The following is a 14,002-nucleotide window of genomic DNA, read 5'->3' as shown; positions in this document are numbered from 1 at the left end:
TTCTTCAAGACTGCTCATTCTTTCACTTAATTAAAATGAAAAAGACATTTGAGATTTATTTTTCAAAATATGCCACAGCAAATAGATACCAAAATTCAATTTGAAATGTAAAATTTGAAAATGAAAAAGCATTTTCAGAAATGCCTTTTCATTTTAAGAATGTGGCTGCATTATTTGACCCATAAATAAAATTAGTAATCAATCATTCTATTTGCATTTGCATTTTCTTCTTCACGCCTGCACATTTTATGCCATAATCAAAAAGAAAACAAAGCAAACATTGCTTTTTTGTTTTCGTGGTCTGCCCGCAAAGTACTGCCCAGAACTCGAAAACGAAAAAGCATTCCGAGCGGCGGGCGCAGCAGAGTGACGTCAGCAGCTGCTCTTCCTCAGCTCCCTGCTGACCGAGCTACCCATCTTGTTTGGTAGGGGGCGCTGTGCACGTTTGCATTGCATTACATTGCAAACGTGCCGAGAAATTGATTGAATTGCAGCAGGGCCGAACTCAATTTGTGGCAGTGGCAGGCAGAACTGGTAGTTCCAGTGGCAGGCTGTGGCATCCTCGTGGCCTGGGACATCCAGCGTGTTTTTAAGCATTTATTTATAATTTTCTGTGAGTGACAATTCAGAATAGCCGCTCATGCTCTATAATAAACCGGCTGTTTGTGCAATAAATCGTCGTCATCCTTTCAACACGTCACACATACACATAGTGCTATTTATTTTCCATGTCAAGTAAATACAATCACCTTATGTTATGGGTCTAAAGCTGTTCATTAAATAATAATAATAATGAAATCATTATTTAAAGGTAACAGGCTATAACAACAATGACAACCCATTTGCCGATAATCAGCATCAGCTTCCACAAAAACAGCGGCAACGGCATTGGCAAGCTTTTACGGCCGGTCTGGCACCTTCTGGCATCCTCGCGGAATCCCGTGCCACCCTGCGGCAGACCATGGCAGTTCCGGTGGCAGCTTCGGTGGCAGGCTGTGGCGGAACTGCCACAGCCTGCCACCGGAACTGCCAGTTCTGCCTGCCACTGCCACAAATTGAGCTCGGCCCTGCTGCAATTCAATCAATTTCTCAGCACGTTTACAATGTAATGCAATGCAGACGTGCACAGCGCCCCCTAACGAACAAGATGGGTAGCTCGGTCAGCAGCGAGCTGAGGAAGAGCGGCTGCTGACGTCACTCTGCTGCGCCCGCAGCTCGGAATGCTTTTTCATTTTTGAGTTCTGGGCAGTACTTTGCAGGCAGACCACGAAAAAGCAATGTCTGCTTTGTTTTCTTTTTGATTATGGCATAAAATGTGCAGTCATGAAGAAGAAAATGCAAATGCAAATAGGATGATTGATTACTAATTTTATTTATGGGTCAAATAATGCAGCCACATTCTTAAAATGAAGAAGCATTTCTGAAAATGCTTTTTCATTTGAAATATGGTAACGATTTGCTTCCATAGATTGCTGGCTTCTAGGTCATTTTCAGTTTTTTTATCACGTCCAATATTGTCTAAAGCTCCTCACATAGTGTGTGTGGTGACAGTCTTCCTAATAGAAATATGGAAGAAATATTCACGCCATTATAATGATCAGCAGTGAGCTGTAATTGAGCTTATTGCAGCAGCTAGAGTGCTGTATAGATTTGATGGAGACATTGTAAAACTAAACGGGTTTGAGCCGACAACCTTTTTATTTCAAGTCAGGTTTGAGTCGCTGATGTCATTCAAGTAGTTGTTGGTTTGCTGTAATTAACAAACATCTCTCATGATGTACAGTCACAGTCTCTCTTAGCATTTTTCCACCGACAAGAACCGGTTCTTTGACTGTCACAGCACCATTGCCATGGTTATTTGGACAAGTGGTGGGTGACTTCTGGCTATTTACACTACTTTGTATAACGTATTTTGGGACGGGGACTGAGCAGTCCAAGTTCCACGTGTAGCTACGTGAAATCCAACTCAAATTAGGATGTATGAATGCAAAGTATGCGGCCATATGCACAGTTTCATACATTTAATTTTTTTTATGTGCTGCAAGTTTCAGAATTCCACCCTACTGCAAACTTTTAGTATGAAAGCTGCAAACATTTTTGTGCATAAGGTGCCTTGTGACATTGTAATCAAGAGCTGTGTGTCATCTGCATAGTTATGGTAATTTGTACACAAATTTATCTAGTTTGTTATGATCTGAGCAAAGGGGAGCATGTAGATACTGAATAGGAGGGGTTCCAGGATGGAACCTTGGAGAACCCTACATGTGATTTTTGTTAACTCTGATATAAAGTTACCTATTGACACAAAAAAGTCCCTGTCCTTCAAATAAAACTCAAATCAGCCAAGTTCTGTACCAGAAAGACCGACCCAGTTCTTCAGTTTGAAACCATTAAGGATTTCTTGTTGGGTATTCTCAGTATTTTGTTTCATTCATCTGCCAGTTTATACTCCTCTGCAGTACATATTTGCTGTCAACTTTAAACTACACAACAGGTGTTCAGTATTTTTAATTCCAAAAAACATTTAAACCCCTTAACCCATTGTTTTTATGTCTTGTCCTTGATGAAATTTGAAATTAGTAAAGTAACCACAATAAAATTATCATGCATTGTGTCTTTAGATAGCATTTTGTAATCCCGATCAGAGTTTGGCTTTTTCCTTTCTATTGTATTCGGTATCGATACAGTGCATTATAGTCTACTTCTATATTTCCACACAGCTTAGAGTGGCAGTCGATGGCTTTTAAAACATAACCACTATGCAACATTCTTAGATTAATGCAGTGTTGGTCTGATTTTACTGTATTTAATCAGATCCTGGACTCTGCTGTTGCAATGAGCAAAAATCTGGGGTTCCAGATCGCAGCAGCACTTCTGAAGTACGTACACTCAATGTCAGGGAACAAAATCTACTTAAATGGCCCCAACAGTGAAAATAGACACAAGAAATTTCCCTGGTAGTGAAAGAGGTTCTAGTAAATAAATCCCACAGAAACATCATTCAGGAACCTATCTATCTATACAGGTCTGAAACCTAAAAACTAAACAATCACTACTCAAAAAATACCTGACACAACACTTACTCAAATACTAAAGCAAATCGTGACCAAGTAACTTAGAACCAGCAGTAACATGAAAACAGAAAATGAACGGAACACTGAACAAAGGAACCAGATTACCCTAATTAAATGGGAAGGTCTACAAAGTAAAACAGTAAGTAAAGACTCCAACTCAAAACATTAATAATACATAAGTGACTTAAAGTATATAACAGTACAACACAACGTACCGTCATACGCATACCTTGATCTAAACCATCCCTTTGTATTTCTGGCTGTATGTTTAGAGTTGTTGTTCTACTAAAACATGAACCCCCGTCCCTGTAGGAAGTCAGTGCAACCTTTTACGATGGACTGAATTTAAAAGTTTAAAAAAAGAGTCACAATGATCATTTTAAAAATAATTGTGTTTTTATTTTAACTCAAATGTTATACTAACTCTTCAGCAGGAGCTGGTGGTGCAGTCCAATTATACCATCCATGTTTCAGGCGCTCTATGCCCTGGCCACCATCTTTTTGCAAACCCCCAGAGATCATGGAAGGTAAGAAACCAATGAAAGACAAACGTAGTGATTTGAGTCAAAGCTTTATAAAGCTTCACTTGCTCTACTGTGCCATCAAGTGGAAAATAAATGTAAAACAGGTAGAGTGGTTATTATTACATGACTGGTGTGTAAAGTTTTAACCCTTTATGACCTACCATAGAACAAGTTTGCCATGCTGTAGAGCCATTTTTTGGAGTATTTCAATGTGCTAGACATCAATACAACCCTTACATACCAAAGTTTTATAATTTGTATGTAATAAGTCCATATTTACTAAATAAATTGCTAAAAAGTGCAATTAACCACCAGAAAAATAAAAAACTTTTTTTTTTACTCATATATTCCTATATACAGAAATATCATAGATGTATTCCTCAAAAATTGTAATGTAAAAAAGTTGCACAAAAGCCTTTCAAAACACAGAAAATTCATACGGCGTGTGTCCATAACTTCATTTTTGAAATACTCAAATTTGTATAAACAGAGACAAAAACGGAAATAAAATGTACATTGTGAAAAGTTTGAGAAAAGATAATATGTACATCAAAATAAACTATTTACAGTAGTGCAATCAAATCTCTAAGTGTGTCAGATACCAATGAGCAAACATATATGTTCATAAGAGCATGTTCAAACAATAAAATGTGCAATAAACAAACAAAAAATAATTGTTTTTTACTGTGCTGAAACTTTAGAACAGATGAACCCAAATTCAAATCATATTTTTTTATATAGATACAAGATACAAAAAAGCAGAATGCAAAAAGACAACATGAACATCAATTCAACTCAGTTTATTTATATAGCGTCAATTCACAACACGTCATCTCAAGGCACTTCACAACAGTCAGGTACATACATTCCAATTAATCCTAACCGTTGAACAGTGCCGTCAGATTCAGTTATTTATTCAAATTGGATAAAAGGTTTTTCTGTCTAAGGAAACCCAGCAGATTGCATCCAGTCAGAGACTTGCAGCATTCCCTCCTCCTGGATAGGCTTGTAGAGACAGTGGACAGTCACTGGCGTTGACTTTGCAGCAATCCCTCATACTGAGCATGCATGTAGCGACAGTGGAGAGGAAAAACTCCCTTTTAACAGGAAGAAACCTCCAGCAGAACCAGGCTCAGTGTGAGCGGCCATCTGCCACGACCGACTGGGAGGTTGGAGAGAACAGAGCAGAGACACAAAGAGAAGAAAGAAGCACTGATCCAGGAGTCCTTTCTATGGGAAGGAAAAGTAAATGTTAATAGATGTAGCTCCTTTACTCGTTTCACCTAGAAAGAAAGAACAGATAAACTCTGAGCCAGTTTTCAAGGTTAGAGTTTGAAAGAGAGCACATAGAGTTAGTCACAGTAAAAGCTCAGTAAAAAAGCTATTTACGGTAAGATATTTACAACAGTGTATTCACAGGCACAGAGTCAAAAATTAGCCTTCAATTTTGCCAGCGAAGCTGTGAAAGGCCTTGTGACAGTTCCTGTCCACGATTACACACAGAGGCACTTTACATGTCTCACACATGAAAGGAGTGCACTTCCCACACAGCCTGCACTTTCTGCATCTCTGTGTTGCTTTCTTTGAGCCTGATGCCTCCTCAGCAATGGCAACAGGGATAGGCCTCCGGGACTTGTTGTAAGGGTGCTCCACACAGCTCAGTTGTCAGCTGCTCCTGGAAACCCTGGTGTGTCATGGGTCTACTGCTCCAGTCTCCCACACAATGGACCGTGCAACAAATAGTTGTTTATTACAGCAATGTCAACAAAGTGATGCAGCACTGTCAAATACCACTTCCTGCTCTTTCTCCGTGAGGAATAGGAGCCAATCAGTTGGTCAGACAGGTCAACTCCCCTCATGAAGCGGTTGTAGTCCTTCACAGCAGACGGAACTGGCACCTCCACTGGTCTATACTTTCCACCAACCTTGGATGCTCTTTTTACAGAGTCTCCTGAGAAGGCAGTGTGCAGAGTGGAGCAGACACTCACCTCCCTCATGTCCATCCACTTGATAAATAAGAGTGCTCCCTCTCTGATCCACCTGATGGTCCCTCGGGGAGATTTCTTGTTTAGGGCATTTGTTTTTGTTTTTGGGACGCCGACTCTTGTATCTCGAAAAGTCCCACAGGCTCCCAACCCCAGGTCATGAAGTTGGTTGAACAGTACTGGGCTGGTGTAGTAATTATCACAATAAATGTGATATCCTGATCCCAGGTAGTTTTTGTTGATGGGTGACATCACAGCATCAAATGACAGCCACTTCCCAGTTACCAGAGTGGACTTTCCTGAATATATTTTGAAATCAGCAGTGTAGCCTGTGTTGTCTGACAGCACAAAAAGTTTTATCCCCCACCTTGTTGGCTTGTTTTTTATGTACTGCTTCAGAACAATTCTGTCTTTGGTGGCTACCATGCGCTCATCCATAGAGATGTTTTGCTGGGGTGGTACACAGCTTTGCAGGCTACACATAAACTTTCATACAGGGGGCGTATTCTGTGCAGACAGTCATAGTCATGTGTGCCTTTTCTGCTGTCATTGAGGGCATCTTCCGCAGGGTCACTCAGATGTATGTTCCAAGTAATGCTGAGGAACCGGTCCCTGGACATGACCTTTGCAGGATATGGCACACTGAAAACAGAATCTGTACGCCAAAAATCCCGGATCTTTGGCAGCTTCAGAACCCCCATGTACACTGTCATCCCAATGTACTGATACATTTCAGCCTCTGTGACCTCAGTCCATTTTAATTTTTTCCCTGCTGCAATATTTCTAGCTGCATATTTATTAGTGTTTGCACACAGTGTTTTGATTGTGTCCTGGTAAAAGTACTTCTTGAATAGCTCAGATGGAGATGGAATGTCCACATACTGTGCAAGAGGTGGCTGCAGACCAGGCTGTCTTTTGGGCAGGAAATGAGGTGAGGGATGTGGCAAGTTGTCAGGATCAGTTTCACATCTCCAGCGAGCTACATCACCGGGGAGTGTCTCTGACCTTGAGTGCTTGCCAGTGGAACGACTGCTGCAGCTCCTATTTGTTGAAGGCTGACTCCTTCCTCTTCCTCTCTCCAGAGCACAGGGTGCCTCAGGGGAGCAGGATGTGTCTTCTTCCTCCTCCTCATCATCAACGCTGCACACAGAAAAAGATATGTCTATGAGGCTCATAATATAACAATGATGCATAACACGGTGACATTCTTTCATTTGTATATTTTTCTCTAATTCAGAAACAAGTAATATTTCAGAAATATAAACATACACGTCATGGGAAGGATCTGTTCCTTCAATAAACTCTGCTTCATCCTCACTGTCGGCTGAATCCAGACCGGAGGAGTGGACCAATTCGGCGTCTTCATCCGGCGTTGTAATATGCTCCAAAGCTTTGAGCGAGGTGTAAAACAGTTTGGTGCGTCCGGCTTTTGGCAGCTCCATAAATGTGGGTGTGTAAGTGTGAGTAAGTGTGTGTTGAGTGTCTGGTGTGTGGGTGTGTGTATGTAAAAGAGCAATAAATACTGAATGACAAGACGAAATGAAAGTGAAAGTGCGAGCAAAATGAAGAGATCTGTGTACAGCGGGAAAAACTACAACCACTACAACCATTCCTGGGAAAAAAGACCCAGGAAATGACATTACTTCCAGTTGTTGTGGGCATTGGCTTGCAAGAAAACCACGTGATAGTTCATCCTCCAATGTCATTACGCATATTCCGATGTAGGAAGAAATATATAGAATATATATTATGTTTGATGCCAATGCATAAATAAATGCATAAATCCTCAGTGGGCCCACCACCTGCAGGGGGAACCATAAGGGACTGGTGCAAAGAGGATTGGGCGGCAGACGAAGGTGGAAACCTCGGCGGCCCGGTCTCTGGATGCTTAGGCTGGCTCTAGGGACGTGGAATGTCACCTCGCTGGAGGGGAAGGAGCCTGAGCTTGTGTGGGAGGTCGAGAGATATCGACTAGAAATAGTTGGGCTCGCATCCACGCACAGCGTGGGCTCTGGAACCCATCTGTACTCTGGGCTGGACTCTCTTCTACTCTGAAGTGGCCCACGGGGAGAGGCGGCGGGCTGGGGTGGGTTTGCTTGTTGCCCCCCAGCTCAGCCATCTTGTGTTGGGGTTTACCCCAGTGGATGAGAGGGTTTCATCCCTGCACCTTTGGGTTGGGGACAGGTCTCTGACTGTCCCTACTGACCTACGGACCAAGCGGTAGTGCGGAGTACCCGGCCTTATTGGCGTCCCTGTCGAATGCTAGATAGTGCCCCTCCTGGGGACTCCATTATTCTGCTGGGGGACTTCAACGCCCACGTGGGAAATGTCATTGACACCTGAAGAGGCGTGATGAGGAGGAATGGCCTCCCCGATCTGAATTCGAGTGATTTTTCGTTATTGGACTTCTGTGCTAGTCACGGATTGTCCATAATGAACACAATGTTCAAGCATAAGGGTGTTCATCAGTGTACTCGACACCAGGAAACCCTAGGTAGGAGGTCAATGATTGACTTTGTTGTCGTGTCGTGAGACCTTTGGCCGCATGTTTTGGACACTCTGGTGAAGAGAGGGGCTGACCACTGATCACCACCTGGTGGTGAGTTGGATCCACTGGAAGAGGAGAAAGCCGGACAGACTTGGCAGGCCCAAGCACATAGTGAGGGTCTGCTGGGAACGTCTGGCGGACCCCTTGGCCAGGGATGTATTCAACTCTCACCTCCGGGAGAGCTTTGATCAGATTCCGGGGGATGTTGGAGACATAGAGTCTGAGAAGACCATGTTCTCCACATCTATTATCGATGCTGCCGCCCGTAGCTGCGGCCGTAAGGTCTGCAGTGCCTGTCGCTGGGGTAATCCCCGAACCCAGTGGTGGACACTGGCACTAAGGGATGCTGTCAAACTGAAGAAGGAGTCCTATCGGCTGTGGTTGGCTTGTGGGACTCCTGAGGCGGCTAACAGGTCCCGTGAGGCCAAGCGTACCGCGGCCCGGGCGGTGGCAGAGGCAAAAACTCTGGCCTGGGAGGAGTTCGGTGAGGCCATGGAGAAGGACTACCAGTTGGCTTTGAAGCAATTCTGGCGCACCTCAGGAGGGGGAAGCTGTGCTTTGCCAACACTGTTTACAGTGGGGGTGGGAAGCTGCTGACCTCGACTGGGGACATTATCGGGTGGTGGAAGGAGTACTTTGAGGAGCTCCTCAATCCTGCCATCACGCATTCCCTTGTGGAAGCAGAGGCTGAGGACTCGGGGTTAGACATCCAGGCTGAAGTCCCCGAGGTGGTTAAAAAGCTCCGTGGTGGCAGGGCTTTGGGGGTGGATGAGATCCGCCCTGAGTACCTCAAGTCTCTGGATGTGGTGGGGCTGTCGTGGTTGACACGCCTCTTCAACATTGCGTGGGGGTGGGGGACAGTGCCTCTGGACTGGCAGACTGGTGTGGTGGTCCCCCTTCATAAGAAGGGTGACCGGAGGGTGTGTTCCAACTATAGGGGGATCACACTCCTCAGCCTACCTGGTAAGGCCTATGTCAGGGTATTGGAGAGGAGAGTCCGGCCGATAGTCAAACCTCGGCTTCGGGAGGAGCAGTGTGGACCACTGGACCAGCTCTACACCCTCTACAGGGTACTCGAGGGTTCATGGGAGTTTGCCCAACCGGTCCACATGTGTTTTGTGGACCTGGAGAAGGCATTCGACTGTGTCCCTTGTGGTGCCTGTGGGGGGTGCTCCAGGAGTATGGAATCGGGGGCCCTTTATTAGGGGCCATCCGGTCTCTGCACAAGCGGAGCAGGAGTTTGTTACGCATTGCCGGCACTAAGTCGGACCTGTTCCCGGTGCATGTTGGACTCCAGCACAGCTTCCCTTTGTCACTGGTCCTGTTCATGATGTTTATGGACAGGTTTTCTGGGCACAGCCAAGGGCCGGTGGGGGTGTGGTTTGGGGACCAGTGGATTTCGTCTCTTTCTTTTGCAGATGACGTGGTCCTGCTGGCCCCCTCTAGCCATGACCTACAGCATGCGCAGGGGTGGTTTGCATCCGAGTGTGAAGCAGCTGGGATGAAGGTCAGCTCTTCCAAGTCCTAGGCCATGGTTCTCGACCGGAAAAGGGTTGCTTGTCCTCTTCAGGTTGGAGGAGAGTTTCTGCCTCAAGTGGAGGAGTTCAAGTCTCAATCTCGGGGTCTTGTTCACAAGTGAGGGAAGAATGGAGCGGGAGATTGACAGATGGATCGGTGTGGCTGCCGCAGTAATGGGGGCGGTGTGCCGGTCCGTTGTGGTGAAGAGAGAGCTGAGCCGAATAGCGAAGCTCTCGATTTACCGGTCAGTCTACGTTCCTACCCTCACCTATGGCCATGAACTTTGGATCATGACCGAAAGAACAAGATTCCAGATACAAGTGGCTGAAATTAGCTTTCTCCATAGGGTGGCCAGTGTTATGGATTTTATTATCAAAGTGTGAGAGAAATCAACTCATTAACAAGAGAAAGGCCAGACTTTGTCTTTATAAATTTATTCAAAGGCATTTCAGCGCTTGAAGACTGTCACTGAATTTAGTCAGTGAAGCAGAGCAACGAACACAAATTACAAACCATATTTAGAATCAGAATCAGAATCAGAAAAGCTTTATTGCCAAGTACGTTTTTGGACATACAAGGAATTTGTTTTGGCGTAGTCGGTGCAATACAGTACAAATTAAACAGTACAAACATATCTACAATATAATATAAATATAAGTGCACAGTTTTAAGTGAGTGAGAGTAAATATAGAGCAGTATAAGATGCAAGAGCAATACAACAGTGCAGGTGATCATTGTGCAAGTAAAGCAGTGCAAGTAAGCAGGAGTCCAAGCTGAGCGTTAATGTAACGCATAGAGTTACAGGTTACAGGTGTCCTGTCAGCAAAAAAAGGGGGGGTGTGGGGGAAAGGGGGAATGTCAGGGTGGTTTCCGGGCTTTGTTAACCAGGCTGGTGGCAGATGGGAAAAAACTGTTCTTGTGGCGTGAGGTTTTGGTCCGGATGGACCGCAGCCTCCTGCCAGAGGGGAGAGTCTCAAAGAGTCTGTGACCGGGGTGGGAGGGATCAGCCAGAATCTTCCCTGCCCGCTTCAGGGTCCTGGAGGTGTACAGTTCCTGGAGCGACAGTAGACTGCAGCCAATCACCTTCTCAGCAGACCGAATGACACGCTGCAGCCTGCCCTTATCCTTGGCTGTAGCAGCGGCGTACCAGATGGTGATGGAGGAGGTGAGGATGGACTCAATGATGGCTGTGTAGAAGTGCAACATCATAGTCTTTGGCAGGTTGAATTTCTTCAGCTGCCGCAGGAAGAACATCCTCTGCTGGGCTTTCTTGATGAGGGAGCTGATGTTTGGCTCCCACTTGAGATCCTGGGAGATGATGGTTCCCAGGAAGCGGAAAGATTCCACAGTGTCAATTGTGGAGTCACAGAGGGTGATGGGGGCAGGTGGGGCTGGGTTCTGCCTGAAGTTCACAACCATCTCCACTGTCTTTAGAGCGTTGAGCTCAAGGCTGTTCTGGCTGCACCAGTCCAACAGATGGTCCACTTCCCATCTGTACGCGGACTCGTCACCATCAGAGATGAGTCCGATCAGGGTGGTGTCGTCCGCAAACTTCAGAAGCTTGACAGACTGGTGACTGGAGGTGCAGCTGTTGGTGTACAGCAGAATGAGGGTGTTATCTCAAGAGTTTAGTTTCATGGCCCCGGGTCAGAGGTAACAAAGTTGTTTATGAGGGCACCCATCTACCCTCCCTTGGGATATAACCCTTCAGGGAGTGTTAACCATAAAACTCCCGATAATGAATTTAGAGCCCATCTGCTCTTAAGTAACCAAAACACAGAGGTCAGAGAGGTAAAGAAAAGTTCAGAACACTAAAAGAATTTTCCACAACACCAGGCACTCCCTTAGAGATAGGGTGAGGAGCTCGGCCTTCCGGGAGGAGCTCGGAGTAGAGCCGCTGCTCCTCCACATCAAGAGAAGCCAGTTGAGGTGGCTCGGGCATCAATACTGGATGCCTCCTGGATGCCTTCCTCAGGAGGTGTTCCAGACACGTCCCACCAGGAGAAGGCCCAGCGGACGGCCCAGGACACGCTGGAGGGACTATGTCTCTTGGTTGGCCTGGGAACGCCTTGGGCTCCCCCTGAAGGGGGTGTCTGGGGAGAGGGACGTCTGGGTGTCTCTGCTGAGTCTGCTGAGTCTGCTGCCCCTTCGACCCAGTCCCGGATAAAGCAGAAGATGACGATTACGAGCACGAGCCAATGCATAAATTCTGAATATGGTCTGAATATGATCTTAATCTCTCTTTATGATAAAATGGCTGGACCAAAAGGGAAAGTGGAAACAAATTTGGGAGAGGGTTGTGATGTGAATTTGCTTGTGTTACTTTGTTTGTGTCCCAGTTCTTGAATCAGTCACCTGGTAAGGCCAGCTCACAAGGCTTTGAACATCACCAAATGCGTCATTAACACAAGCCCCAATACGAGCTTCACAACAACTTCCTGGATACTTAATACAAACTTCGTAGCCTCGTCACAGAAGGACATCACTAAAAACAAGAATTACCAATAATCCCTGTAATGGAAAATTCTTTTAAAGTGCTCTGATATTCCCTTCACCTCTCTCATTTGTTTCTGTGTTGTATCACTCACAGGTGACCTTCCATCTACCTCTCACCTCTGACCTCTGTGTTTGATTAGTGTTCTGTTTTTATTAGCAGATGGACTCTAAATTCACATGCTGGAGAGTGTTATGGTTAACCCTTCCTGAAGTGTATATTTCAAGGGAAGGTAGATGGGTGGCCTCATAAATAACTTTGTTAACTCTGACCTGGGGAGGGTCTAGGGGCCATATTTCTAAAACTCCTTGAAGTTGAGATAACACCCTCATTTTTAGTATAAATACTGTTTGTGATTTCTGTTCGTTGCTCTGTTTAACTGACTTGCTTGGTGACAGAGTCATTCAAACGCTGAATGCCTTTGAATAAAACTTATTAAGACAAAGTCCGGATTTTCTCTTCTCGTGAGTCAACTTCTCTCCACTTTGATAAGAAATTCCACAACATCCCAAACCTGGGAAATGGAAGGTGGGATCACGACCTGCCCGATATTTGCTCTTTTCGGGAAAGTGATTATGAAATAGTTCACTTTGAGGTACATACGGTATATGCACAGTTATGTGTAAATATTACTCTGCAACAATGTTTTACTCTAATAGAATCAATCAAATGAGTAGAAGTTAAAACTAATCACAAAGGATCAATATACAGGTCCTTCTCAAAAAATTAGCATATTGTGATAAAGTTCATTATTTTCCATAATGTCATGATAAAAATTTAACATTCATATATTTTAGATTCATTGCACACTAACTGAAATATTTCAGGTCTTTCATTGTCTTAATACGGATGATTTTGGCATACAGCTCATGAAAACCCAAAATTCCTATCTCACAAAATTAGCATATCATTAAAAGGCTTTCTAAACGAGCTATGAACCTAATCATCTGAATCAACGAGTTAACTCTAAACACCTGCAAAAGATTCCTGAGGCCTTTAAAACTCCCAGCCTGGTTCATCACTCAAAACCCCAATCATGGGAGTTTTGAGTGATGCCAACCTGACTGCTGTCCAGAAGGCCACTATTGACACCCTCAAGCAAGAGGGTAAGACACAGAAAGAAATTTCTGAACGAATAGGCTGTTCCCAGAGTGCTGTATCAAGGCACCTCAGTGGGAAGTCTGTGGGAAGGAAAAAGTGTGGCAGAAAACGCTGCACAACGAGAAGAGGTGACCGGACCCTGAGGAAGATTGTGGAGAAGGGCCGATTCCAGACCTTGGGGGACCTGCGGAAGCAGTGGACTGAGTCTGGAGTAGAAACATCCAGAGCCACCGTGCACAGGCGTGTGCAGGAAATGGGCTACAGGTGCCACATTCCCCAGTCCTGGGCTACAGAGAAGCAGCACTGGACTGTTGCTCAGTGGTCCAAAGTACTTTTTTCGGATGAAAGCAAATTCTGCATGTCATTCGGAAATCAAGGTGCCAGAGTCTGGAGGAAGACTGGGGAGAAGGAAATGCCAAAATGCCAGAAGTCCAGTGTCAAGTACCCACAGTCAGTGATGGTCTGGGGTGCCGTGTCAGCTGCTGGTGTTGGTCCACTGTGTTTTATCAAGGGCAGGGTCAATGCAGCTAGCTATCAGGAGATTTTGGAGCAATTCATGCTTCCATCTGCTGAAAAGCTTTATGGAGATGAAGATTTCATTTTTCAGCACGACCTGGCACCTGCTCACAGTGCCAAAACCACTGGTAAATGGTTTACTGACCATGGTATTACTGTGCTCAATTGGCCTGCCAACTCTCCTGACCTGAACCCCATAGAGAATCTGTGGGATATTGTGAAGAGAACGTTGAGAGACTCAA

General features: G+C 45.0%; 1 protein-coding gene across 1 annotated transcript; it reads right to left on the bottom strand.

The window, feature by feature from the left end:
• Positions 1-4,877: 4,877 nt before the first annotated feature.
• Positions 4,878-7,152, bottom strand: LOC124870586. The gene is made up of 2 exons (XM_047369376.1): positions 6,853-7,152; positions 4,878-6,723 (listed from the first exon to the last, which is right to left on the bottom strand). Exons 1-2 carry the CDS (start codon positions 7,023-7,025, stop codon positions 6,003-6,005), a joined length of 894 nt encoding a protein of 297 aa, XP_047225332.1. The 5' UTR covers positions 7,026-7,152; the 3' UTR covers positions 4,878-6,002.
• Positions 7,153-14,002: the final 6,850 nt, after the last annotated feature.

Source organism: Girardinichthys multiradiatus, chromosome 6 (genome assembly GCF_021462225.1).
Source record: "Girardinichthys multiradiatus isolate DD_20200921_A chromosome 6, DD_fGirMul_XY1, whole genome shotgun sequence".
Taxonomy (NCBI): Eukaryota; Metazoa; Chordata; class Actinopteri; order Cyprinodontiformes; family Goodeidae; genus Girardinichthys; species Girardinichthys multiradiatus.
This window is presented reverse-complemented; position numbering and strand designations above follow the sequence as displayed.